Source organism: Wasmannia auropunctata, unplaced genomic scaffold (assembly GCF_000956235.1).
Source record: "Wasmannia auropunctata unplaced genomic scaffold, wasmannia.A_1.0 LD334508.1, whole genome shotgun sequence".
Classification (NCBI taxonomy): Eukaryota; Metazoa; Arthropoda; class Insecta; order Hymenoptera; family Formicidae; genus Wasmannia; species Wasmannia auropunctata.
The window spans coordinates 354,483-380,396 of record NW_012028382.1 but is presented as its reverse complement, the minus strand read 5'-3'; the positions used below and the strand labels follow the sequence as shown (position 1 = coordinate 380,396).

At 36.5% G+C, this 25,914-nt stretch overlaps 2 protein-coding genes across 4 annotated transcripts; both read left to right on the top strand.

Moving 5' to 3' along the window:
* Window positions 1-349: 349 nt before the first annotated feature.
* LOC105458489 (protein turtle) lies at window positions 350-8,372 on the top strand. 2 transcript variants are annotated; one of them, XM_011703828.1, is made up of 12 exons: window positions 350-940; window positions 1,498-1,640; window positions 3,595-3,823; window positions 5,104-5,240; window positions 5,326-5,470; window positions 5,545-5,819; window positions 6,077-6,211; window positions 6,303-6,562; window positions 6,696-6,871; window positions 6,941-6,982; window positions 7,121-7,303; window positions 7,396-8,372. In XM_011703828.1, exons 1-12 carry the CDS (start codon window positions 883-885, stop codon window positions 7,617-7,619), a joined length of 2,007 nt encoding a protein of 668 aa, XP_011702130.1. In that variant the 5' UTR covers window positions 350-882; the 3' UTR covers window positions 7,620-8,372. The 2 variants fall into 2 exon arrangements, with proteins under 2 accessions (XP_011702130.1, XP_011702128.1); XM_011703826.1 differs by having other exon boundaries at window positions 5,074-5,240.
* Window positions 8,373-11,336: 2,964 nt separating this feature from the next.
* On the top strand, window positions 11,337-25,363 carry LOC105458488 (protein croquemort). 2 transcript variants are annotated; one of them, XM_011703825.1, is made up of 10 exons: window positions 11,337-11,724; window positions 16,754-17,009; window positions 18,800-18,960; window positions 21,363-21,507; window positions 21,765-21,971; window positions 22,862-23,070; window positions 23,387-23,855; window positions 24,146-24,219; window positions 24,597-24,810; window positions 24,912-25,363. In XM_011703825.1, exons 2-10 carry the CDS (start codon window positions 16,893-16,895, stop codon window positions 25,041-25,043), a joined length of 1,728 nt encoding a protein of 575 aa, XP_011702127.1. In that variant the 5' UTR covers window positions 11,337-11,724; window positions 16,754-16,892; the 3' UTR covers window positions 25,044-25,363. The 2 variants fall into 2 exon arrangements, with proteins under 2 accessions (XP_011702127.1, XP_011702126.1); XM_011703824.1 differs by lacking the exon at window positions 11,337-11,724 and adding an exon at window positions 14,282-14,499.
* Window positions 25,364-25,914: the final 551 nt, after the last annotated feature.

The following is a 25,914-nucleotide window of genomic DNA, read 5'->3' as shown; positions in this document are numbered from 1 at the left end:
ATGAGGGGCACGGCAATTGTGCTCCGCTATTCACTATTCCGAACGTATTTTTTTTTAGTCCTTTGTAGAATTAAATTAATCACGTGTGATATATAGGTCACGTTTTTGTGCAATGCCGTTCATTCGTGTCGCCATGGGTGTGCCGAAGTTCGCATGCGACGCAAACCGGAGCGTATACGCATCGCGATGTAAACGTAGAATCGCGATGATATACCTCTCATCCCCCTCCCGCATCATCATCGTCGTCGTCGGTCCGTCCATCCACCCTCGCAGCCCCCTCCCGCTGCTCGTTACTCCTGCATGGCTCTTCGTATCCGCTCGGATTGAACGGGTACGGCGCGATTACTCTATCTAGTGTTGTCTCTGGTGCACTCTGCGGCGAACCAGCCTCGTCTCGGTGTCAAACTGGTGCATCGTACGACACCGGCGCAGGGATACTTGCGAACGCGTTCTCCAGTGTCAATGACCTCGAGTATCCTGGATAAAGCTGTAAGCCAGGACACGTTAATTACTTCGGTGCTTAAATAATAGAGTCGACGTTCACCGAAGAGAATTTTCTGGATGTCAAGATAAAGGGTTCAGGAGAAATAGGCACCTTCGTGAAAGAGTAAAAGTTTCGACGGAAAGGTGTCAAGCTGTCTTGGGGTGCCAATTCGGGAACGAGGAAGAGGATGATTGAAGCGTACATTTATGGCGTGAGAGTGACGCGTGCCGATTGAAGCACTGAAGGTGGCGATTAGTGCTCGATGAATGCGGGTGATGATAGATGTTGCCACGGAGTGTGACCTATCGCCAGCGCGTTTCCGCCAGCGCGTCCTCTCGTCCGTTGACGCAATATAAGTGAAAAACACGAGTCAAGATCGGAACGCAAGAGAAATCACGATGAATCTTCGCGCCGCGAAGTTCTACAAGCTGCTGGCGGTCTTCCTCTGCTACGAAGGTACGAAATCGAAGAACCATACATTTGTCGCATTACTTAATTCGTCTCTTTTACGTTCACTCAAAACATAGAGGCAAAAACATTTTTAGAAGGAAAGACAATTTCGGTTTTGGATATACAGATCGCTGTACGAGGGTCGCGAACTCAGAATCTCAGGCTGTAACGGCCGCAGACGGCACGATTCGCTGATTGCCATTTAGTACGAGGCAAAGGCGGGCTAAATTCGAGACTGTGACGCCGAGGGAGTAACTAAATGAAAGAATTTTGTTTACTCTCGAGTTGCAATCGGTCGCCGTCGGTTCTGTTTGTGCACAAGGGGGGAGGAATAGATAACAACAACGTATCATTTTGTTAACGCGCTCGATCGTCACGCATAATCCGGCGGAAAATTACGCAATCTCTCCGGAAATTAGTCCCAATGTGTAATATCACTTTACACGCGACGTCTTCTCACAGGCATTTATCTACAATGTTACACCGCCGGAATGCATTAGATCAATAAAAATCGGTCGCGATTTTTTTCAAACGTGTAATCTTATCAATCACCGATTTTTCAGCATGCAGCTACAGCTTGATGCTGGACGAGGATAAAGAACCGATTCATCTTACTGCCGTGGTGGGAGAGTACGAGGTGTTTAATTGCGATCTTGATTTCCCACACGAGACGCCGATTCCATATATTCTTCAATGGAACCGCGACGTAAGTATAATCAGGAACTCTCGTAATCTTTCACCCTTTTTAATATGCAAATTCAGCAGAAATCAGCAGGAAGATTTTAATCATCGTAAAATTCTCGCTTAACTCCGCCTCTCTTTTATTCTACTGAGGATTATTAAGTTTATATAAATTGTTATAGTATAATCCAATAAAAACTATACAAATTCGTAATACAGATGCCACTGAAAAGTATAACAATATGCTGCATGTTGCGTGATCGAAATAATATCTAACGCGTGCCTTGGATTTTACCTTGAACCAAATGTGCACATATTTATTATGGAAGTAGTTATTAAGTAATTGTAAAAGTGTACACAATGCAGATACGCGACATCCAATATGATTTCTGGTGCGGCGCATTGACCGGTTTGAAAATCGATTTCATCTGAGAATGTAAGACGTATATATTTGACTCTAACAAGAAAAGATTAAAAGATATTTTTCTTTTCAAGAAAGATTGTACGAAAAACGTAACAAGTCTTCCTAAAAAGGAAGACTTATAAATAAGTTAATAACGTGAAACGGAAAGAATCGAAACGCAAGAGAAATCACAATGTATCTGGCGGTCTTCCTCTACGAAGATACAGAATCTCATCTTTTAAGTCTTCTTAAAAAGGAAGATTTATTTTACACAGAAATCGAGGCGACGCCATTCCCTTCAACGATGTACGCATATAATGAGACATCGCGTGTAATAATAATAGTAATACGACGACATGCGATTGACTGATTGATGATTAAAGAGCGTTAAAGCAGGTTGTTAGTCGGCTAATTCGCATATACGGACGTGCTTGCGCGTAACTCGCCGATCTTCCGGCGGAGACGCGAAGGGAAAACATCCAAGGTAGGGTGGGTTATTCGATTTCCTCGGAAATATATCTGATATTCCCCGTCGGCATGACAATCTATCTGGATATGTATTTCCATGTCTTCTCGATTTCAAATAGACACATAATACGCAAGAGACGGTATCGAACAACGCGATGAAAAGATGATAAGATACATATGTCTTCGCATATTGGCGGAAAAAACTATATATAGTTAAAGGTGACATGTAATAATTTATACAATATCGAAAAAAACTCTTCGGGAAAAGAGATATCGACGCCGGTGGTGCGAGTAAAATGGTAGAGCGGTGAATTTGCCCGAGTGTACAAGATCATCGCTCGCGGATGTCGCCATTCGACGTGGTGGCGTACAACGGAAACGGATTGCACGTGGCGTATACGCAGAATCAAGTGGAACTCAGTCATGATTGGTCCCTGATGCGTATGCAAAACAGGTGCTCCTTCCCTCTTCGTCTGTCCGCCGTGGTAATTGGAGTACGGGACGCAAGGCTGCATTATATATTTAGTCACGTTCAGTCTGCGACACGAGGGGACCAACCAGTGGGTCACTGTTAATGCATTGTCAGATGATTAGAAGCGATTAACGCCATTCCCGCCCCCGTAGACGAGATCGTATCCTCCTTTCGAGGATTTTGGGCCCATCGCTGATGAACGTGGGTGTTACTGACCGACCGGGATAATTAAGATATCGCGAGCGATACAATGGCGTCCTCGGGTCATTTCGCCGTGCTCGTCATTAGCGTGCAACCTTGCGTAAATAAAACCCGAATTTAACATTAAACCTCTTCGTTGAATCGCGTGAGTCTCGCATTCCGCGAAAGGATGACCCTATTAACATTGCTGCAGTCGCGATCAAGTTACACGGTGTAATTTTCTCAAGACGTAGGTTCGCCTACGTTCGTCGTATGTAAAAATCGGTTAGACAGTCGGATAGTCGTTCTTTAAGAAGAAGGCAAAATTGAAGTAATAACTGTTTCCTTGAAATTAAATCATTTACGGGTGCTTGCACAATTTATGAAAATATGAATCTTAGTAAACCGAACTCAGACGTAATTCTAAATGTAATTTATTGATTCTAACTTTCTCAGACTCGTACGGTATTCTCTTGGTATGACGGACACGTCACGGTGGACAACGGTTACAAGGGCCGCATACACCTGCTGGACAATGCTGGTCATCACGGATATGGCCAGGGTAGCATAAATCTTACGAATATTCGCGAAAGCGATCAAGGCTGGTACGAGTGCAGGGTGATCTTCCCGAATCGTACACCAAATTCGAGAAACAATGGCACGTGGATCCACCTCGGCATTGAGGGTAAGCTGGTCACTTTACAATTCTTTATATTTGCATGGAGATTGAAGAGATTGTGTGCAGGGAAAACGGATGAAACAGCAAAAATTTACAGACGCATTCATCAACTAATTATATCGCATAATTTCCTTTGAAATGTAAAAATGCAACTGTTAGCATGTAGGTACGAACAATCTATTAATATTGTATATCAATATAAAATCATATTAATATAAATTATATAATATATTAATATTAATTAATACCTATCAAGAATGTAATAAAATGGAATGTTTTAACGGACTTTTAACAGCGCTTAACCATGATTGAGTATTAAACTAGGTCAGCCCGAAGTACAAGCTCGGTTAGCTTATAGCTGTGAAATTCGCGCTCTAATTTTTTGGCAAGGATGTGAGTCTTCAAATTTAATCGTTCATTTAAGCATCTCCGACGTTCATGACTCTCAAAGGCAGGGAGCTTATCTTGATCAAAGGGTCACTTGTTTCTCCTTTCTTATTTATGATGTTTATTGCAGCAATATTCAGATAAAGTAGTTCTTCGAATTAATATAATTAATATACTTAATCAAATTCCAAAAAATATTGTAAAAAATAGTTAATTGTGAAATATGTTTTAATAGTTATTATAGATTTATTAAGATTTTTGATCGATTAAAAGAGTAGAGTTTATAATAAAAGCTATATTTATCATATATCTTCTAAATTTAAATCTGTCGATTGTAACAATTAGGGGAAACTCCCCATTCATTTCATTCATTAACACGGATGAAATCCCGTTTGTCTTTTAACCCTACGTTAAACCTTACGTTATAAACTCTATTACTTGATATAAAAGAAGACTTAGTCATTCGAATAACAGCTTATTTACCTTAATTTATCGCGGAAAGCAGCTATTCCTGCGTAAGTAAATTCAAGGTTGTACCATTATAAACCAAATGATTACATAATTTCTACAAATATTTCGCTACGAGACTTTACACATTTAATTTACACGATTTACACTGAAACCGGAACTGTCTTGCCTTCATGATAATCATGGTACACCATTAACCGATACTAATGGATTTGCCTTAACGCGTACGCCAAAATGCAGATTCAAGAAATGCAAATGACTGATTGGTTGATTTCGCGCCGTTAATACCGCTAATACAAAACAATCGACAATAATTAATAACAAAAACAAAAATTATACTATAACCCCGCTGCTGCTTACTAACCTGAAACCGGGCAGACTCGTTAAATCGTTCAACCTAGGTATGTCGCCGTTTCCGACGACTGTTGCAGGCGAAACTCTGCTTGCGATACCACCTGTCAATAAAACTGCCATGGAAGGCGAAACGGTCGAGTTCGACTGTGTCGCGAAGGGAGAAGGTACTATCGTAACTTGGTTTCGTGATGGAGTACCAATCCCAGAAATACAGGTGAGAATTGTTCAGTCACTGATTTCATAATATATTTGTGCTCGACGTCTTGGGAAACATTCATGAATTCATTATACTGCGACAGGATCTCAAAAGAAGGGCCGTTGTTGATACTAATGGAATGCTAACCATAAACCCAGCCGCCATGGGCGACCTTGGGGAGTACACATGCGTGGTGACCGGAGATACCGGAGATCAGCAAAGCGCATCGGCCTTTCTCAATGTACAATGTGAGCATAGCGACGCGTATGCCCTACGACATCGTTAAATTTATATCAATGATCGATTTTATCATTTATTTTAGATAAGGCGAAAGTGATCTACGCACCACGGGAAGTCTATCTTCCCTACGGAAAACCAGCCCTCTTGGACTGCCACTTCAGGGCGAATCCGCCCCTCACGAATCTCCGTTGGGAGAAAGATGGATTTCTCTTTGATCCTTACAACGTGCAAGGGGTCTTCTACAGGAGGAACGGATCTCTCTATTTTAGTAAAGTGGATGAGACGCACTCGGGAAGTTACAGTTGCACTCCCTACAATGAACTAGGCACCGCAGGGCCCAGCCCTTCGATTTCCGTGGTAAATATGCAACAATACTTGACGTAGGAAGCGAAAAATTGAATAAAGAAAGAGGAAAAGAAAGATCCACTTTAATGGAAACACTAACTGACACTGAACACGCTAATTTGTCTGCGTGATTTACAATTAAAGAAAAAAATGATATAATAATAATTGATGAATAAAAAAGCGATTAGCAGTACAATTGTCGCAGATCGGTTTTTCAAAATCACCAAACACAGATTGCTCGAAAAACTCAATATTGTTAATTATTACAGATAGTTCAAAGGCCGCCAATGTTCACGGTAACGCCGCAACATCTGTACATGCGAAAGCTGGGCGAGAGCTTGGAAATTCCTTGCGATGCCAGAAACGGCGACAACGCGCATCGACCAACAATCGTATGGTACAAGGTACGTCCTCTCTATTTATTGATTTTCAATCAATTAATTATATAATAAATTTAATTGATAATAAAATAGTAATAAAATTTTTTTTCGAAAGGACGGATCGCCTTTGCCACCCGAAAGAACCATCTTAATAGGCGGTAACCTGACAATAGAAAGAATCCAGGAACATGATCGAGGATTGTATCAATGCGCAGCTAGCAATGAGGCAGCAACGGTCGTCGCGGATACTGAATTAATGGTGCTGAATGTACCACCCAGAGCCCCGTATAACTTAAGCGCCAATAGTAGCAACAACGCCGTCACCTTGACTTGGGTACCTGGATACGTCAGACCCAAAATGGAATATTCAGTATGGTAATGCATACATAATTAAATATTTATGTCGCTTATTTGTTACCGGCGAAGCATTCAAAATCACCGCTTTTGCTATAAAAATAAATTTTTTCATAATTAATGTGAAACTCGTATCTTTTTGATATATATACAGGTACAGACCCACGGACACGTCGGAATGGAGAACCATGAAAATTCTTTCGAGGAAAATTACGGAGGCGACGGTCAACAATCTCTTCCCGGGACGAGAATACGAGTTCATGATACTGAGCCAGGACAAACACGGCGACGGGATGTTTAGCAAGGCGCTTCGAATATTCACTCAGCCGAGTAAGATTAATTGATCGCCTCGATCACGTTTAAACGTGAAATGAACTAATAAGTAATTTCTATTTCCAGCTTCCGATGAGAACTCGGCGTCGGAATATCGCAGTTCGCAAGGTAAAGTAAAAGAAATTTAACGACGGAATTCATACATATGTGTAACGAAGCGTACACGATTCCTCTTAATGGTCTCATACATCTCGTGTATGATAATTCAATCGAACGTTTCAAGGATGTGACACGATTCTGTTTCAGACACTGAGATCATGGGGCCGCCGCGCAACGTGAGAGTTCAAGCAACGGTGGAGGGTTACTTGGTCACTTGGGAATCACCTAATCTAGGCAAGAACCTCGTTAGACTTTACACTGTGAGATGGTACAGGGGGCCATCCGAACAGTTGTACGGCAGGGCAGAAACAACAGACACTTATTATCTAGGTAAGCGACTCTTCATTCTTGCATAATAATTATCAATTATATTTAAATTAATAACTGACAATAATAACTGACATCAATGATTGACATTTCAGTAAAAACTTTGGAGGAGGAGAGCTTCTATACTTTTGAAGTGGCAGCGATATCGCTTACGGACGATGAGGCAAGCAGCGAGAGAGTCGGTCTGGAAGTTCCCGCTTATCGTCGTAACAGGGCGATTTCCATGGGAATTGTCGCCGGTATAGGTTTTCTAGCGGCCGCTCTGGCCGCCGTGTGGTGGGCAAGGAAACGATTCTGCCAGCCGTCTAACGAGAAGTAGCCAAGCATATGGACAGCACGTGTGCGTACTCATACACAAAAAAATAGTTATTTGTGTGAGTTCATAATCAATTATAAATATTCATGTCTCTCGCTATATACGATCGTCAGCGAATGACGTCGGATTAGTAAAACGTAGCGACATGTTATACGTAAAGGAAAAACAGTTTTACGAAACGCAGAATTATACTTCGAAGACGAGACCTTCCAAAGTCTTTCGCGTCCTCAGACAAAAATACGTAAAACAAAAAACACAGAATAATATCTAGTGTTGTATACGCAGTGAGAGAGAGAGAGAGAGAGAGAGAGAGAGAGAGAGAGAGAGAGAGAGAGAGAGAGAGAGAGAGAGAGAGAGACGGGATGAAGAAGTCCAGAGGTTGGCTCTTTAGTCCCCGTTCCAAGCGACTCTTATTTGCCGAGCTAAATCGCGTCACTACCGAGTGTTCTTGCATCATTAATTATATTGTACTTTGTGTGTCGTTTAACAGCTTTATTAAATAATTGCACGTTATAAATGGCTAGATTTCATACGCGAACTACAGGTCGTCGACCGTTGAATACGAAATCGTGATTTAAGAGGAATATGCTTATTACATATATTCTTTTTCTATTGTATATAAATTATGCCCGCGTGCATACACACACATATATTCTTCCTTACTACTTTTACTGGTTTTATTCGACGCGTGATTGTCGTATGTGCTTGTACATCGCAATAGTTGAAGTAATTAATAAAGAGAAGTGGGAAGTTGTATATTCTTGTGTCAGTCATCTAATAACAACGTCTATTTCGTGGATATTAAATATTTTTCATATATTTACTCAGACATATTTTACAAATCTTGCATTACAGACGCGCGCTTTTTAATATTTTTTACTTTTTAATTATTTTGCTATTATACTGTTAACCTTACACACGCGCGCGCGCACGCGCGCGCATGCACGCACAAATATACACAACTATTAAAATATGCAATGACCATTCATAAATTAAGTAAGTGAAGCGAGACAACTAACCCGGAAAAGCGACAACAATACATTTCGAGACATGCAAATATTGATGTCATATCTTTTATTAGGAAGGATAATCTGAGAAAATATTTAATTTTTACATTGTATATATTTATTCCGATTATCGATAAATATTGTTTATATTTGAATTATTTTCAGACTGTTGATAGAATTCATATTCGTATTACATGGAGATACGATGTTGAAACGAATATGCGGTTACTGATAATACTTTCATCAAAAACAACTTAGAAAAATATGTATTATCATTCGCTCAAAGTTCTCACAATCAGACTCGATTAAATGCTTACGCCATTTCCTTTGTTGCGTTTATGCCTCACAAATTCATTGAAATATTAAAAAATATAAGAAATTGTTGAGATATTTAAAGAAACTCGTGTTACTACTCGTGTTTTTTTTTTTTTATGAACATCTTAATCTCGGAATGTAGGAGATATTTTTGCGGTCACGCCCGGGTTTTTTCACTGTCGCTTTTTTTCACCGTCTACTGATCGTGATGACATAGCCGGCATTCTTTACGCCACGTGTAAACGGCTCACTATCGTATTGACACCAAAGGCGCGCAAATTGTTCAGACACAAAATCGCATCTGGTAAATTGGCTTGCGGTCGATGCACGTCTATATCGTCATACGAGGCAAGCATGAAATACTGGGTGCTCTTACCAGCGAGCGAGCGAGCGACCGAATGTTGACGGGCTTCATAAGCAGCTGACTGATATCTGGTGATCCACGAAGACGATGTTTCTACATAAGTGGATAGCGTTTGGAGTCGCGCCTGCCGGAAGATAATGGCTTCTTCCAGCGGCCCAACGCTGGAAAGGCATCGTTCATCATGATAAAAATACAGACTCCAACATGAATTTCTACGAAATTTACATTTGCGACGTGCGCGCAGTTATCGACGACGTTAAATGGTGAACCGCAAGGCCAAAGTCGATACTTGTCCTCGGGAGATGCGAGAATTATCACGTCAGAACTGTTGGACGTGATTGGACACCCTGCCATTTTTTTTTTTAGTTGAATATCCTCAAATAATCATGCTCTGTGTTGCGAATTCGAGGAGTGGTCTTGGGATACTTCCGCGTTTCGCACGATCATATAATCTTTCCTTATTTCATTTTCATTTTCAAACAATTAATATTTTTAATAACACACACGCAGTAAGATCAATAATATGTGCTCAAGTAGCTGTTTTGATTTCCGTTGTTTTTTTCCCATTGTCTGAATTTATCAATACTGCAGCGTCAGTATTACAGTACATCGCATAAGATATACGTTGTTACAATTTCAATGTTCATTGAGCTGCGAATTAAGGTTAATTATGACATCCTATTTTTTTTATAGGCAACAACTTTAGCATAGTGAGTTGCACAAGTTAAATTGTAACTCTTCTAAGTGTATAAGGCAATAGTCACAAATCCAATCACTTCTTTTAGACTTCCTTGACCTTCTAAGAACTAAATTTTCTGAGGGCAATTGATTAAATTAAAGCCGATGAAAATTCTGACGCCCGAAGGTAATAACCTATTGAATCTAAATGCAGCTAATAGGCATTGAATTCAAGTTGTCAACGTAACGATCGACAGCAACGTGACATAATGTATCTATGTGCATCTACTAAACTATACTGTTGCAAAAGATATTGAGTTTTTTGTTTGGGTGAGTAATTTGGACTTTGTGATATTAAATACACATGTACTTAATAATATCTGATTATCACTTAGTTTATCATTAACTATTAATCATCTGAAAAGCTTGAAGATTAAAGAAACATTGATTGCTTGAATAATTCTAAAAATATCCTATTACGTTGTGTAACGATGGGATTATATATGATATATATGTATAGTAATATAAAATTAATTAAGTGATATTATTAATTATATTACATTAATTATATAATATATAGTAACAGAGAAATTAATCAAGTATGTAAAAAATTAGAAAAATTTGTACAAAAAAGTAATTGTTTTATAAATATATTTTACCTGTATATTAAAATAATGTAAAGGAAAAGCAAACATAAACAAGATCATGAAAGAGCAGAGTTTATGAAAACTTGTTCTATGAACTTACTTTGAATCATTAAAAATTAAATTTCTGTTTAAATGTGTCGATTTTAATGATTTTATTTCTTAAAAATATATCACCTTGATTTTCATGCAGCATTTCAATGTCGCAAGAAGATATGCAAAATATTTTTGAAATCTTACGAAATTTTTTACTAAACTCACTCGTAAGTCTTTTGCCGGGCGCAACATTAAGTTTCTTTTCATTCGGCCGATTTTCGAATAGGTTTTACTTATCAATTTCAATACTTGTGCAACTAACTGCCCAACCAAATTTTTTTAACGTGCCGGAACTATTAAAGTTCATGGTATTACATGGTATCACATCAATTTCGTGTCAGCGTTACGAAAATTAATCGAATTGTTCTTCAACGAACCAATTGCGACCGTATTGATCCGATCTGTTTTTACAGAGGTACTGTAAAACATTTTTCTATAGGCTGCCAGTGAAAATTCAGAGGTCAATCAACAGAGCGAGATAACGTGGGGGGGCTCCTCGAGCGCGCCGATAAATAGCGCGATGACTGGCATGTAACAAGGGTTGAAGGAGAGAGGTGGTGGCACTTCAGAGGCTTACTACCTGCCGAGAATATGATCGCTCTCCCAGGTTGTGCATCGGCAGTCTTGGATCCGCCATGTCGACGACTCGTCGTTAACTGCAGACGCCGCTGCATCTACTGTCCCCCTCTCCGCGAACGATCGGGATTCAAGATAATCGGTAAAAACTTGTCCCCTAAATCAGTGTCTGATGATATCACGATAGGTGTGAAAAAAATCAGAGAGTTTCTTAAATAGGGAGAGTGAAAAGATAACGAGGCAGTGATACAACAATCGATGGCGAGAGAAAAATAAGTGAGAAAGAGATTATGCGTCGTCCGATACGCCGCTTAACCATCGCGCATTAACACATTAGACTTCAACTTTATCTCGCCGTACGATATCTGGAGAAGAGGAGGTCGAGAGTAAGGATCGAAGATCGGGCGGGGATCGTGTCTCGGCTGCAAGTGAGTCTGAGAGTGATTACTTAGAGATATTGAGGAGCATGTCCGTGAACAGTCGTGGGCGTGTCGGCAGACAATAAATAAATTTCGAGAATAAAAAAAATCTCTTATATTACGGCAGCGGGCCTTTCAGTTCTATTAGAAGACGTCCTCCAGACGTACAACCTGTACTACTTCGTTTTAATTGCCTGGCGAAGGTACAAGGACAATTTTTTTCGCTCGTACTCGATTCAAACTTAGCGCAAAAAATATCGTAAAAATTAACAGTTATTCTTGTACATAAGAATTGATATGCTCTTCAAGTATGTGTTTTATGATTATTTGCGATAATATAAGGATATCAACCTAATCTGCATATCTTCCCACATTGAACATGCCCCCTTGCGTTAATTTACTTATTATTAGATGACTATCTTCATCCCATGAATTCTAATCGTAGACAAGGAAGTGTCAATAAACGATGCGTACAAACTGTAAAATCGGATTACTTCCATTCGATACACTGACGCGGCTCCACCATGCGACAATAATTTATTCACGTTTATGTAAGGTCGCGACGTAACAAGGCCGGCAACAGTTTACCTCACCAATAGGGCCTTCTTTCTTATTGGACTCTTCACCATCTTTTCAAATTTATTAGACATGCAACTTTATCAGGTCAAGTACTTCGGGTTCGTAACGTAAAAACATTAGTCTAGTTGCACATGCAAATCGTGCGCTTTGTTCCGCGAAATTTTATTCCCGATGAGAGATGTCCTCCATTTTTATGCATGTGCATTCTCCTTGAGACATGAACAGCAACCAACATGAAATATGTGACTAATAACACACACTTGGCAGACAAACGAAAAGTTCAATTTAACGCCATTGGCTTAATTGGTAGGAATAAAATTGAAGTGTGCCAACAAAAGTGTACATACAGAGAAATTAAACATACACTTCTGGCAGTTACATTTGAGAGTCGCGATATTAGATATTATAAAAACTTCATAATTTTGCTTATTCCTTGCATATGTATGTTGTAGTGTATATACTCTAACGATATACAACATGACCATTTTCTGCATTTTAATGTAGAAAGATAAATTTTTATCAAATGTAATACGTGTACGACACTACACGGAAAGAACAATTTTACTTAATCCAAATTTGAAAATAATTTTTGTTCAATATTCAAAATAATTTTGTGCGAAAGTCAAAGTGATTGCTAGAATATCAAAATGTTTTATAGCAATGCTTATCAGTTTTAACGTTACAACAAATTACTTTGATGATTCAACAAAAAATTATTTTCAGATTTGTTTAAGAAAAATTTTTAGATCTTTCAACAAAATCGTTCTTTCAATGTACAAAAATTATTAGAACACTATTAAAAATGCTTTCTTTTGAGTCATAATTTGGAAATATATTAAATAATTGTAACAAATACAAATAGAAAGAAAACAAATACAATAGAAAGAGAGAAAGATAAAAAAAAGTAAAAACAATATTTAATTTTTTCACATATTTCTAAAAATAATCTCTACGTGATAATATTTGTATAATTCACAAATTTTTTAGTATGTGAAGGCAAAAATATTATAAAATATGCAAAATTATATATTTATAAAAATAATGATTTTTCAATATTGCAATAATTTCAAAAATTATTCTCTCGAAAATAAAACCATAATTATATTAAATAAATAATTATATAATCATTTATTCACAAATTTTGTACTGCATAACTGCATAATTGTATAATTAAATAAATATATTAAATATTAATAATAATTTAATAATTATTATTTCGCGAATATATGTATATACATGCTCATTTAATATCATCAATAAATTAAATTTTGAAAAAGCATGTGCCGTTATTAATTTTATATAATATTTAGAAACAGTTTAAATATTTGTTCTTATTGCAAATATTACTTCTGCGAACAGCAACTACTTCACGATAGGTTATGAAGAGTTTGCAGAGCGGACAACCTCAGACGCGAAGTCGCGACAAAAGAATTTAATCCATTGTGTGTGTGCATGTGTGTGTCACCGATGGCCCGCGCTTCACGTTCATGTTTAATTTTGACTACAAAGAGAAATACTACGTTATATCTCTTTAATTGCAAATAGCTTAAACAAAAAGTTTAAAAATAAAAATTTTAATTTCTTGCTCTACAAGGCACTTTGTTAAGCCTTAACGTTAACAATGTCTGACAACTATTAATAAGTAATCTTATTAATACGTATATACCTATATAAGACATATGCCTTATTAAAATATGTCACAAATAAATATGTAAATACAACGTGGATTACATCGGTAACTCACGTGGCCCGAATGCCAAGTTGCATGTAATTGGCGCGACAAGGCACGCGTCAAGTCGACAGAAGGCCAAAGTCTTCCCACGTGGTCGCGTTTGAGCACGCAGCGGCCAATTTGTTGGGCTGGTAGCAACGAGGGGGACTATCAGAAAGGGAACAAGGCGCGGTCGCCAGGGCGCAAGGGATAGAGATGGTCGGAGGAAAATCCTCCCTAAGTGGAGGGGATAACAGACGTTAGATACTGCCTGTTGATTCACAGTGTTCGTCAGTAATAAACGCGTCGTATGGAGAACCGGATCGGCGCGGCGGTAGAGACGCGCGCGAAGTGTCAGTCACTTAGTCGACGGATATCAGATCTCTTTGTCTTTTTCTTTTATATTTAGAATATTAGTTTCTGGTGTACTTTAATACTAATGTTGGAGGAAGAAGTAGCTTCGGCAGCTTACTGAACAACAAGTTTCTGCAGAAGTAAGTGTTAATAGAAACGTTTCGATTTTAAAATCGGCGTACAGTAATGTAGTAGATAATGTGATAATTATAAAAGATGTTTCAATAAGAACTATGATTCGATATAAATTGCACGTAAGTAGCAAGTAATATAATTTAATTGTACATGTTCATTAACGGAACGTACAAACGGTATGAGAAAGCTAATTTACATCGAGAAGTAAATATGTCGAAGAAATAGTTCGAAACTATATGCACATAATTCGCGATTCACATTTTAAAAACACTAATTTTCATACAAAATTTATTTATTGAGATTACAGATAGCTACTAAAAAAGCACTGAAGTGTTTGAATTTTGCTTACAATTAGATCTAAATAGTAGGTACTTATAGCACATTATAAAATCCAATCCAATATTTAATTTTTAACGTATTCCGAATAATCAATCGGTAATTTTCTTCTAATTAAGAAATTATATGTAATTATAATATCAAAATTAAGTAAAAATCTTGGTGAATTAAAGTAATGTTAATTTACATTAATATATATAATTTATATATATATATATATATATATATATATATATATATGTATATATATATATATAATATTATCTATATTATTTCTCTGTAGAATTAGATGTTCTTGGAAAATTATAATTTACATTGAGAAAAGCGCAAATAGAGATAATTTAAAATGATATACAAGATGATTTCTAATTCATATTAAAAATGCAAATTAACATCATAATAAAGCAATGAACGTATTGACGTAAAGATTATTAGATAACCTTGCGTGATCGGCATCTGTAATATTAAGATAATAACACAGCTTGTGTTAAGCATATCACAAGTATAATACATTTTTTTATAATTACTGCGTAAATAGTAGCACAGATCTATTAAAAACTATTTTGCAATTTTATCAATATTTATTACTTGTTGTTCAGATTATTACATAAGATAAATTATTGCGAAATAAAATTCAAATGAAAACAATTTTGATTTATAAATTTCCTATGCAAAGAAACTTAATGTCATCGTAAAATATTTTTACAATTTAATAATTTACTTAATAATACGTAATTATTAATTATTTCCTGAACTTTAGGTGAGGACACATCTTGTAGAGTTGTGACATGAATCATGGATCGTTACATGATTTAATTAAACCTAATTTGAGATAAAAAAACAGACAGTAATTTTCTATTGAATATTTTTCCAAATATTTTTTAATATTTTTCAGTAAATTTATTGTTAACTGTATATTTTATTGTTAACTTTGTGTAAATTCACGTTCAATTTACGTAATAAATAATATAAATTTTTAGCATGCAACATATTTTGACATATTTTTAAAATTCATAATGAAAATAAATATTTATATTAGTTATATGATATTTATATTAATTATATATATTAATTAAATATTCTTTTTATTCGCTAACGACTCATGTTTAATTTACATTGAAAATGATAAAATAGATATTATATATTTTCCATATCGCAATTTAATTTTCTGTATCGTCATCAATTATAATCGCCTTATATCTGTTATCCAAAACAAATTTTGATTTTCTGTAATTATTGTTAATTACAAGAGCTCAATGATTATGTAAAAGCTTTACTGTTATATAAAGTAATCAATGTAAATATGTGTGTATGTGTGAAGACTAAACCATTTTCAATATTCTATGGACTAATGACGAATGCGTTATGTATACATACATATTGAATACAATATGAAATCAAAGTCCTATGTAAATAAGCATTTAACATATTCCTTTGATATTCTTACGCTGAGAATTTCTAGTCAAATATTTCTACAAATATGTAAATATAAATCTTTTTCTTCTTTCTTTCTATATCAATTTTATTTTAATATGAAAGGAAAGGTTTATTATAAAAATAAGCAATATTTTTACTGCAAAATGGCCAAATAAATCGCAAGCCTAGTACTTAGTTCATCCGAAGCTATTGATAATTTTTATTCGGCGTTGCCTCGTCCAAATTTTTCTCTCGGAATGTCCTTCGAATACTCATATGTATCTACCACGCTGTGGTCGACACACGTGAACTCGAATATATCTATTGGTGTCGACGCCTACGCATTCCTAGTCGACGCGGAAACTCCATTGGCTTAAAGAAACGCACCACGCACCATGAGAGTGCACACGTATAACATGCTTACATATACGCATAGCGTATTATAGCGCGGCTATACGGACGTAAATTCGTCGCTGACTGGTAGATTAGATACGTTTTATCTTGCAGACGTTGAAGTGCGAAAAAGGCTGACTGGAGCGACGCGGCGGAGTGAGAGAAGTGATTAACGAAAAGGCCGAACGCTCGAGTTCAGGGTGCACATGCTGAATAGACGGGGATCGGTGCATGCGGAGATACACGCGTCACTATGAAGCCGTGGATGAACAAATCGCTTAGCTTTGGGATCCTAGGGCTCTTTCTGGTGGCCCTTGGCAATGCCCTCTGCTTCTTATGGCCGACGGTTTTCCATCAGATACTTCAAAAAGTGAGTGCGGACGACGATTAATTACGTTCATCTGTAACACGTGTTCTCGTACGTTTTCTCGTTTTACAAAGTGATAAGACTTGCAACACCAAACAATATATTTATAACGCACTCTCACTTTTTCTCGTTCGCATCGCATTAGATCGGTACGTTCACCTTCGAGTTCTACCTTAACTCCTTTCCTTTGATAAGTCAGACTTGAAACGGATTTCTGCGGATTTGTGTACGAAATATTGACACTAACAATCTAATCGCGCTTATCTCAGTAATACGATACAGTGGTTTGCCTGTCCATATCATCGCTCAGTCATAAATTTAAGAAGAGATACAGTTTCGAAAATACAGTCGGTTCAAAGTCAACTATTCAGACAAAATTTAAAAAAGACTTAAGTTAGACATAAAAAGTTTCATATTATAATGATTAATATAAATTACGGCATAAATTTATGAATAACAGTGTTTTTATTTTATTTTATTTTTTTTCAATTTTCTATTGCCTACTACTTTTGACTCTGAACAGAATGTTATTTCAAATTTATTATTCCAAAAAGAAATTAAGCGTTTAAATACTTTGATTCGACTGACTACAAAAATATACAAAAAAATTCTTAACCAGAAGTAGGATATCGTCATTCCATAAGTCAGTTTATTCGTTTTCAATTCATATACCGCATATATCGCATAAATATTTTTTTGCCACCTTTGCTCTTTTTATAATCGTTCTACACAATGTATTAAATTTTTAAGTTGAAGATTTATTCTTAGCTGACTCTGGAACTTGTTGCCTTTCGATATGATAATCAATCATACTTATCGAGTTTTTCTCATTGTTAAAAAAGGAATAAACACGCACATTGCGTGTTTATTCACGCTCGCGGAAACTGAGCCACATCTACGTATTAAATGCGCCAAAGAGCGTAGTTTGCGATAAATAAGATCACTCGTTGAACTGGTCCACATACTATGCGTTTAGAGACTGGACGCTCGTCTCGGCGCTAGTCCCGGCCCGATTGGAAAAGTGGCCGATTGTCCCATTAATTGGTGTTTCTCTGTGTCGCGGCATGTCGCAAACGGTCCCATTTCACGCCACCGGCAACATCATCGCGCGCAAATAATCTCGGTGTTAATAAAAGGTAGAGACACAGACGTCTGTCACGTTGCGTCCGTGTTCCTTGTTTTTTCCTACGAAACCATTCGCGCAACTAGATTATTAATGCGACGCGAGTTTAATAGCTGCGCGAATAGATTCTTCATTCAAGATCCGTCGCTAGTAAATCCGATTCTTAGCGCGTTCCTTATTACAATTTATAAGTGACTAACTACTAACTAGCTAATTTCTCAATATTAAGTTTCAATGCCTTTTGATCTTATTCTGATTGTGTTAAATAAATCAATGTCACAATTACATCGCATCATAAGTGATAAATTGTGAGAATAATGATTGTAAATTTACAATTGCATTCACATGTTATAATACATGAATAATTCAGTGGTTATATATTTTTGCGATTTTTTGCGACTGTTCATACAATACATCTCGTGCTAATTGTTGTTCTTTTTGCGTTGTTGTGATCGCGTAGATAGCAACTGTATAAACGGACAGTCGTTGCATGCGTTCATCAACCGTAAAACGCGATCTGAATAGTTATTTAAGTGGCACTTTACAAGGAAATTATTTGCATTGCCACCATTGTACTTGTGTACAATCAGCGAGACATCATCAGACTACAAAGCGACAATTGCTGACATCGGTTGTTTTTTTTCCGCTAAATAATTTTTTTTATCTCTAGGAATTGGCCCTCTCGCCGACTTCCAGAAGCTTTGAGCTATGGAAGGACACCAGCAGCCTCCCGCCGATGTATATGAAAATTTATCTCTACAACTGGACCAACCCGGAGGAATTGAACGTAAAAAAAATGCATTTCACTCAGATTGGACCTTATTACTTCAGGTAAATAACTTTCACTCGAATAAACGATTATTGCATAAGATTCACGAAATCGCGGCATAAAAAGAAAAAGAACGAAATAATCGACGAGATCAATTTCTTGAGCGAGACTTACTATTAACTTTCACTTGTGTGTGATAATTTGTGTATTTAGAATAACACCAATATCTTCGATTTTCGCGATTTTATTTTACGCGGTCAGAAAAAATATATCTTATTATCTGTGTTATTTATGTTAATGTTATTTGTATTCAGTTATTTGATACTTTACGTATTTGTGATAAGTTATCTGGGAGGTTCCACATCAGCTAAGTTGACGCCTTGCCATTGGCGTATGTTTAATTTACATTCTATTGCAGTCTCTTAATATTGTAATCTCTTGGTTGTATGCAATAAATTAAATTAAATTAAATTAAATATTTCTATTGTATTTATTAAAATTATTTATATACCAATGAGCCGAAAGTTTTTATTTGATTATATTTATTGTATTATTCTGACTGCTTTGGAGTACAGTACTGATAGCGACAATGAATGAAATTTAAATTTGTTTCCTTGAACTTTCATCACTATTGTCTTTGTGCAAATATGTAAAATAAATATTTTTACAATATTCGCGAGCTGTTCTCTTACGTATTTTTTTTTAATGCAGACTCCGTTTGCATGATTCTTAATCACGTAAAAAAAAAACATGAACAAATAAATCAAGAGATTTGCACATATTCAGATATTATATATAAATACTATAACGAGTCGATGACCGCAGAAAAAGTTTCAAGGTTGTGCGTTTCACGTGCATGTCATTCTAGATAAAATGAAATTACAATCGCGTAGTAGTATCGTTCTATCGACACGTCTTAATCAGATTAATTTTGTTTATAAACACGACGTCACAAAATTAATACTTTATGAATTACATATCTTCCTTACAATTTTATTAATAGTACAAATTACAAATAATTACCGTTTTCATTAAAATCGAAATGATATGCACATGAAACACAATCAATAAAGTTGCAATTAATAAAAAAAACGCTTTAATTATCATAATTGATACGTTATAGCAGTACCGTGAAAAAATATCTGAGTAAAAAGAATATCTAAATAAAAAGAAAAACTTATGTAAATCTAACATACTTTTGCACATGTAATAAAAGTAATATTATCCTAATCAGTCTACGAAATTACAACGCGATAATGAACCCAATGACGACAATGAAGGAGAAATAGTTAACCATTGTATTGACATCTTAATGAACAGAAAAAATACCAATCGCGCGCGATGCGTGGGCGAGCCTGTCTGAAGTAATTGACTAATTAATTACTTACTTTCTTCTTGACCGTAATAACTGCGACTATTCGACAAGTGCCATACGCTCCTATATGTTCACATCGTGTCCTTCATTCGAACTGGTTTACCTCAATATATTTTTGCACTAAAACCGGTAAGCGTGCGGAATTCACCGGCTTACAAAAATAAACCGAAGTATCGAAACCATCGTCACGTTTCACAATTTACATTTTGCAAAAACACTCTTCAGGCGCTGTCGTGAAAAAAGAAAAACACTTAACAATAATCATTAATAAATGATAATATCGTGATAATTCCTGCGAATTGTTTCTTTGGTAAAAACCGTAAATTAAAATGGTTTCCGTCATTTAAAAAAAAATTGCAATCACAAATTGGATCAAATTTCAACCGGTTAATTGAAATATCAGATATCATTTTCGTCGATCAGTAAATAGGATTATGTGTGATTAGCGATATAAAATCATGATATAAATCGATGTATATAATTGATGTATATTGCTTTGAAGCAATTTATATAAAATACAATTAAACTAATTGTTTGTTTTTTTTAGGAACGTATAACCGCCTAAATTAGAAAATTCTCCCCTTCAAAACTCTTCTCCTGCAATTCTGCTTCCGTTCCTAATTTTGTGTCGGTAATATAAAGATTGCGCCTTTGACAATAAGAGAGCATTAGGTATGGTCGTCATCATTACACACGTCCTGTGTAGCTGCATGGCAATTGTCCTGTTAATATTACTAAGCAAAATATATAGGTCATATGTCTAAATTGCGATCGAATAACCGACCTCAGAAATTAGCGGCAGGATTAGCATCGGACAATAAAATGTGTATCAATTAAAATGATGTAGAAAATGCATATATATATTTTTTAACTTCAAAGTGCACATCAATAGAATCACTGAGCGATTATACCCAACGCGTATTTCATTAATTAATTTGTCTTATTAATATTCCCTTCTAATTTCTTCTAATTCTTATTAATACTCCCTTCTAATTTCATTTTACGAATAATATTCGACAATTAGAAGAGACTTTTGATCGCAAGTATAATAAGAACAGAAGAAAACGTTAATGGAATTACGTATTGCAGAGAAATAAGGCAAAAGGATAACATCACATTTAATCACGAAAATAAAACTGTCAGCTATGTGCAACGACGAACATGGTACTTCGATGAGAAGCTGAGCAATGGAAGTCTCACCGACGTCGTTACCAATTTGGACATCGTCGTTGTGGTGAGCTGTCTTATTACATCTTTCGTCGCGTGCTTAGTACAATAAATTTAATTCTCAATGTCTAGTGTAACGTCGAGAGAAAAAAAACAATCACATATTCAAGGTGAAATAATTATGTAACAGACAGTACAGTAATGAAGTCTGGATTTTTTGCTTCTTTAACTTCCAGCCTGCAGTGCTAGAAAAATAGAAAATAATCGATTCATTCAAAGAAACAGCGACGTTCAACGCAATAAATATATTATTTCTTTTTGCAGACAGCAGTGCACAAAATTCGATACTGGGACCACGATTGGCAGAAGTCGCTGTCTTTTCTCTTAAGCAGCACCAGTCGACGATACTATATTAGTAAAACAGTCGACGAATTGCTGTTTAGCGGCTACACCGACAGTCTGGTCACCATGAGCAAAATAATGCCTGTGGAAGACGTTCCGACTTACGATCGTGTCGGCTGGTTCTATATGGTACGTCTGCCAATAAGACAGGCTATCTCTGTTCTTTTCTCTTAGTACGATTCATTCGTACGCCGCCAGCGAGGACAAAAACCATCTTACAATTAATGCATGCGATATACCATATACGCTTCGAACTTGTTTATTCCTTATATCATTTAATTTTCTGCGCGGCATTCCTGTTAATTTTTTATTTGCCTTAAGCATTATTGCGTTCACTCTGCCTCTCCAAATATTGGATCATTATTAAAACCAGAGACCTCACGCTCTTTTATCACTTTACAATACATCTCTTTCATAAAAGGTTTGAAGTGCTAAAATTTAAAATAATATTTGGCATTGGGGATTTGCTACGAGCGATGCAAAAGCTATTAATATCGAGCAAATAGTGTGCGGAGCATTTGAGTTGCATGGTACTAGGCAATGGCGTTACAGTCGATGGTAGAGTACTTGTGACCAGGCTTAAATTGGCAATGAATGGAAGAGATAGATCATATATAGGTCACACGTCGCGTAGCGAATGTAACGTCCGAAGATACATTATGAATTATACCGATGTTCCTGCTCTACAAAAATTATAGTTGATTAATACAAAAGGGCGTATCTCTAAATACTTGAGAAGTCGAGTAGCTACGATTATACACTATTGAAACAAGTGTTTCTCGTAGAGATAATGATAACACGCATCGCTCGCATGGGAAATAAATTTTAAAATATCGCAGCTTTATCGGCGCTGATAAAAGTATTAGAGAAAAACAAACACATAACTTTTTGTTAACAAAAAATTTATCAATTCAGAATAATATATGAGAGCGTTTTCAAGTCCCGGTTACAGTGTTAAGATTAAATGCTAAAAGAGGAACGTAACAATTATATCACAATTTATTGCTTTAATTATGCAGAGAAATGGCAGTGATATGGACGGACGATTAAATATGGAAACAGGCGAGGATGACATCAGCCAGTTGGGTATCATAAGAAAGTGGAATTATAGAGACACGACGCGATTCTTCAAGATCCCTTGTAACACTATCGAAGGCAGCGCGGGTGAATTTTGGCCACCCAACAGAGAAAAGACAGACATTACTTTGTTCAGCGTAGACATATGCCGGTTAGTCCAAAAATATTATCAAGTTTACATTTAATCCTAGTTTCGTCGTCTCATAAAATGATACCATAATCAAATTACAAATAACATCTTGCCCCAGTTAACACAATTTTGACGCAATTGTATTTAATTTAATCATTACGTAAACGGAGTGTAAAATAATCTATCTGGCGCTACTTGCATTTTATCAACTTCCCGTATAATTATTCCAATCATTTTAAGAGCGGTGGCAAAATGCATGAATTGACGTATTGAACTTGCTATTGCGTATTGAACTCTTGATTTTATTTTCCGTTCTTTTTTTTTATACTTATCTTAGTCCGATAACCTACGAATACGAGGGAACGGTTTCTCACTTGGGCGTCGAGGGTTATCGTTACACCATCGACAAGAAGACTCTCGGAAATGACACGAGACGACGTTATCCTCACGAGCAGGCGAAATTCTTTGAGCCGACCACGACGACCGAGGACTTTTTCGTATCCGAGCATTTGTCCGAGATGGGATTCACCACGACCACCGAAAGCGTTCCCGACAACGATCGCTCGTCCGAGAAGAGTTCGAGCGAGTACTCGGACGACGATCCGGATGTCGTTAACACAGGCCATTGCTACTGCGGTGGCGAGTGCACGCCGTCGGGTTTAATAAACGTGACCGCGTGCCGTTTCGGCGCGCCGGTCTTCATCAGTCTACCTCATTTTTACAAGGCCGATCCCATATTACTCGACCCAATCGAAGGACTAACGCCCAGCGACAAGGATCACGGCTTCACCATCACTCTCGAACCCGTGAGTGGTGATCTGGCGAATCGTATTTAAGCCGCGTACGATAAATCCGCCGCGATTAGAAATAACGGCGGTCAGTCAACCCCATCATGCGCCGCTGCAAAGATACTAATTTTACTATCGCCTTTCATCCGGCCTATCGAGCACGGAGGATGTAGCGCTGCCGCGATAATACGCGCTATTGAGAAAGCAATCGTGTTGAATTATTCGCATAGCTACGTGCCACATGATATAACACTTAGGCATTTAACACAAATATAATTGTTTTCTATGAAGTATACTTGACATTTCAGATGACGGGAATTCCTCTAGAAGTATCAGCTAGATTTCAAATTAACGTTCTTATGCAACCATCAGAAATTGTGACGTAAGTACATAAGCAATTAAAGAAACTCATTAAATTATAAAACAACACATATCTCCTATATATCTCTGATCTTGTCTCCACAATAACATAATTAGATGAAAAAGAAAATTGATGTTATTTTACAGAATTTAAACGGATGTTTGTTAGTATCAATATTATTATCAAATTGCTTTTATCAATTTAGTTTGTGATGTTACGTACTCCGGATTCAGTGTACAGTTGTTTTTCAAAACCGATAAATTTGCGATGCGCAATTAGCTGTGATTAGAGATTGTGAGACCCACGCAAAAATATTATTATTATTAAGCACTAAGACTCGCTTCAAATCGCATTGGCCATTTTCTTATTAAAGTTCGAAAATTGATGTGTCTGTTCAGGCTCTTGAATAACGTGCCCAAGGTTTATGTGCCGATGTTTTGGTTCGAGCTGAAAGTGCAAGTTACCGAGGAAATGGCTTCTAATTTAAGAAAGTTACTAGCACTTCCAATCGTGATGCTAAGTGTCGGCATAACTATAATAATCATCGGGTTAGGTTTAATTGGTACCGTAGCGTTCCTGTATTTCCGAAAGAAACGACATACACCCGCAACGGTACGTATAAGATTCGTAAAAGCCCCTTCTTTCCGCGGCTGAGAGAAGAATATTTTGGAGTGCATTTTTATATCGCGACTCACACACGCGATGTTTTGCAGGATGCCACGTCGGAAAAGGCAGTGGACGAATCGTCTGACAAGAAAACGGAAATGGTGTACATGGATAAAACGAATAGCAATGAAGACGCCAACGTTAGAGGCGATCGCCGTTTGTACGCGAAGCTCTACTGAATGTCTCTGCAGGGAGAACTTGGGAGTCTCTGAAATAAACGGTATAGGAAAATGTGCAACCGTGGAGCAATTTTGACACACAAAACGATCGCTAGGACGTTTGCAAAGTAAATTTTTATTATCGTGTCTCGGGCTCCACTACAGCGGTTGGGCTCACCGTCCTAAAATATATACCTTAGCAGAACGTAAGAAACGTGCACACCGACAAAATGTTTTATGTGTGCATAAATGTATGCATGGTCGTAGGCAAATTCACGTAAATTTTTTCTGCACACGCATATTAATATGTACATATATAATTTACATGACAAGCTATTAAAGACGCAAAAATAGAAATAAAAAATCAATAATAAAAACCAAGATAAATACAATAATAATTATTGCAGATTATTGCAAACAATTTTTTTATGTTTTGGCAAAAAGTTACATAAAAAATTATATAACTTTAATCAAAATATTTCTAACTCAATGATAATAAATTCCTAATGAACGTACAAATGATATATAATTTTTATTATCACGTTTTTGTTTAATTAAAATATAATTTTGTTGAGACATATGTCTCTGTCATGATATGTCAAAGCGAATAAAAATTGCATAGAATTCTTGGAACGATAAGAGAGATCACGTGTCGTATAAATCATATGTTTCCTCGCAAGACGGAAATACTAACTTTTTTTTAAGATAAGATCTTATTCGTTCTGCGAATAATAAATCGTGATCATCATTACATTCCTAATGCTACTGGATTGAATGATATTAATGTTTTTATAAAATATCAGTTTGGTTTGTTAAGACTGACAAATTCGCGCGGTGTAGTAAAGTTACTCTTAGTTAATTTCTTTTCTCGACTCAGTGAATGAACTACACA

Bases quoted from the DNA above. Each gene is read 5' to 3' on its own strand.
- LOC105458488 (XM_011703825.1), top strand. From the start codon at position 16,893: ATGAAGCCGTGGATGAACAAATCGCTTAGCTTTGGGATCCTAGGGCTC. The intron at 17,010-18,799 runs GTGAGTGCGGAC...TTTTATCTCTAG, and splicing joins TCCATCAGATACTTCAAAAA to GAATTGGCCCTCTCGCCGAC. The intron at 23,856-24,145 runs GTGAGTGGTGAT...TTGACATTTCAG, and splicing joins TCACCATCACTCTCGAACCC to ATGACGGGAATTCCTCTAGA.
- LOC105458489 (XM_011703826.1), top strand. From the start codon at position 883: ATGAATCTTCGCGCCGCGAAGTTCTACAAGCTGCTGGCGGTCTTCCTC. The intron at 5,241-5,325 runs GTGAGAATTGTT...ATACTGCGACAG, and splicing joins TACCAATCCCAGAAATACAG to GATCTCAAAAGAAGGGCCGT. The intron at 5,471-5,544 runs GTGAGCATAGCG...CATTTATTTTAG, and splicing joins GGCCTTTCTCAATGTACAAT to ATAAGGCGAAAGTGATCTAC.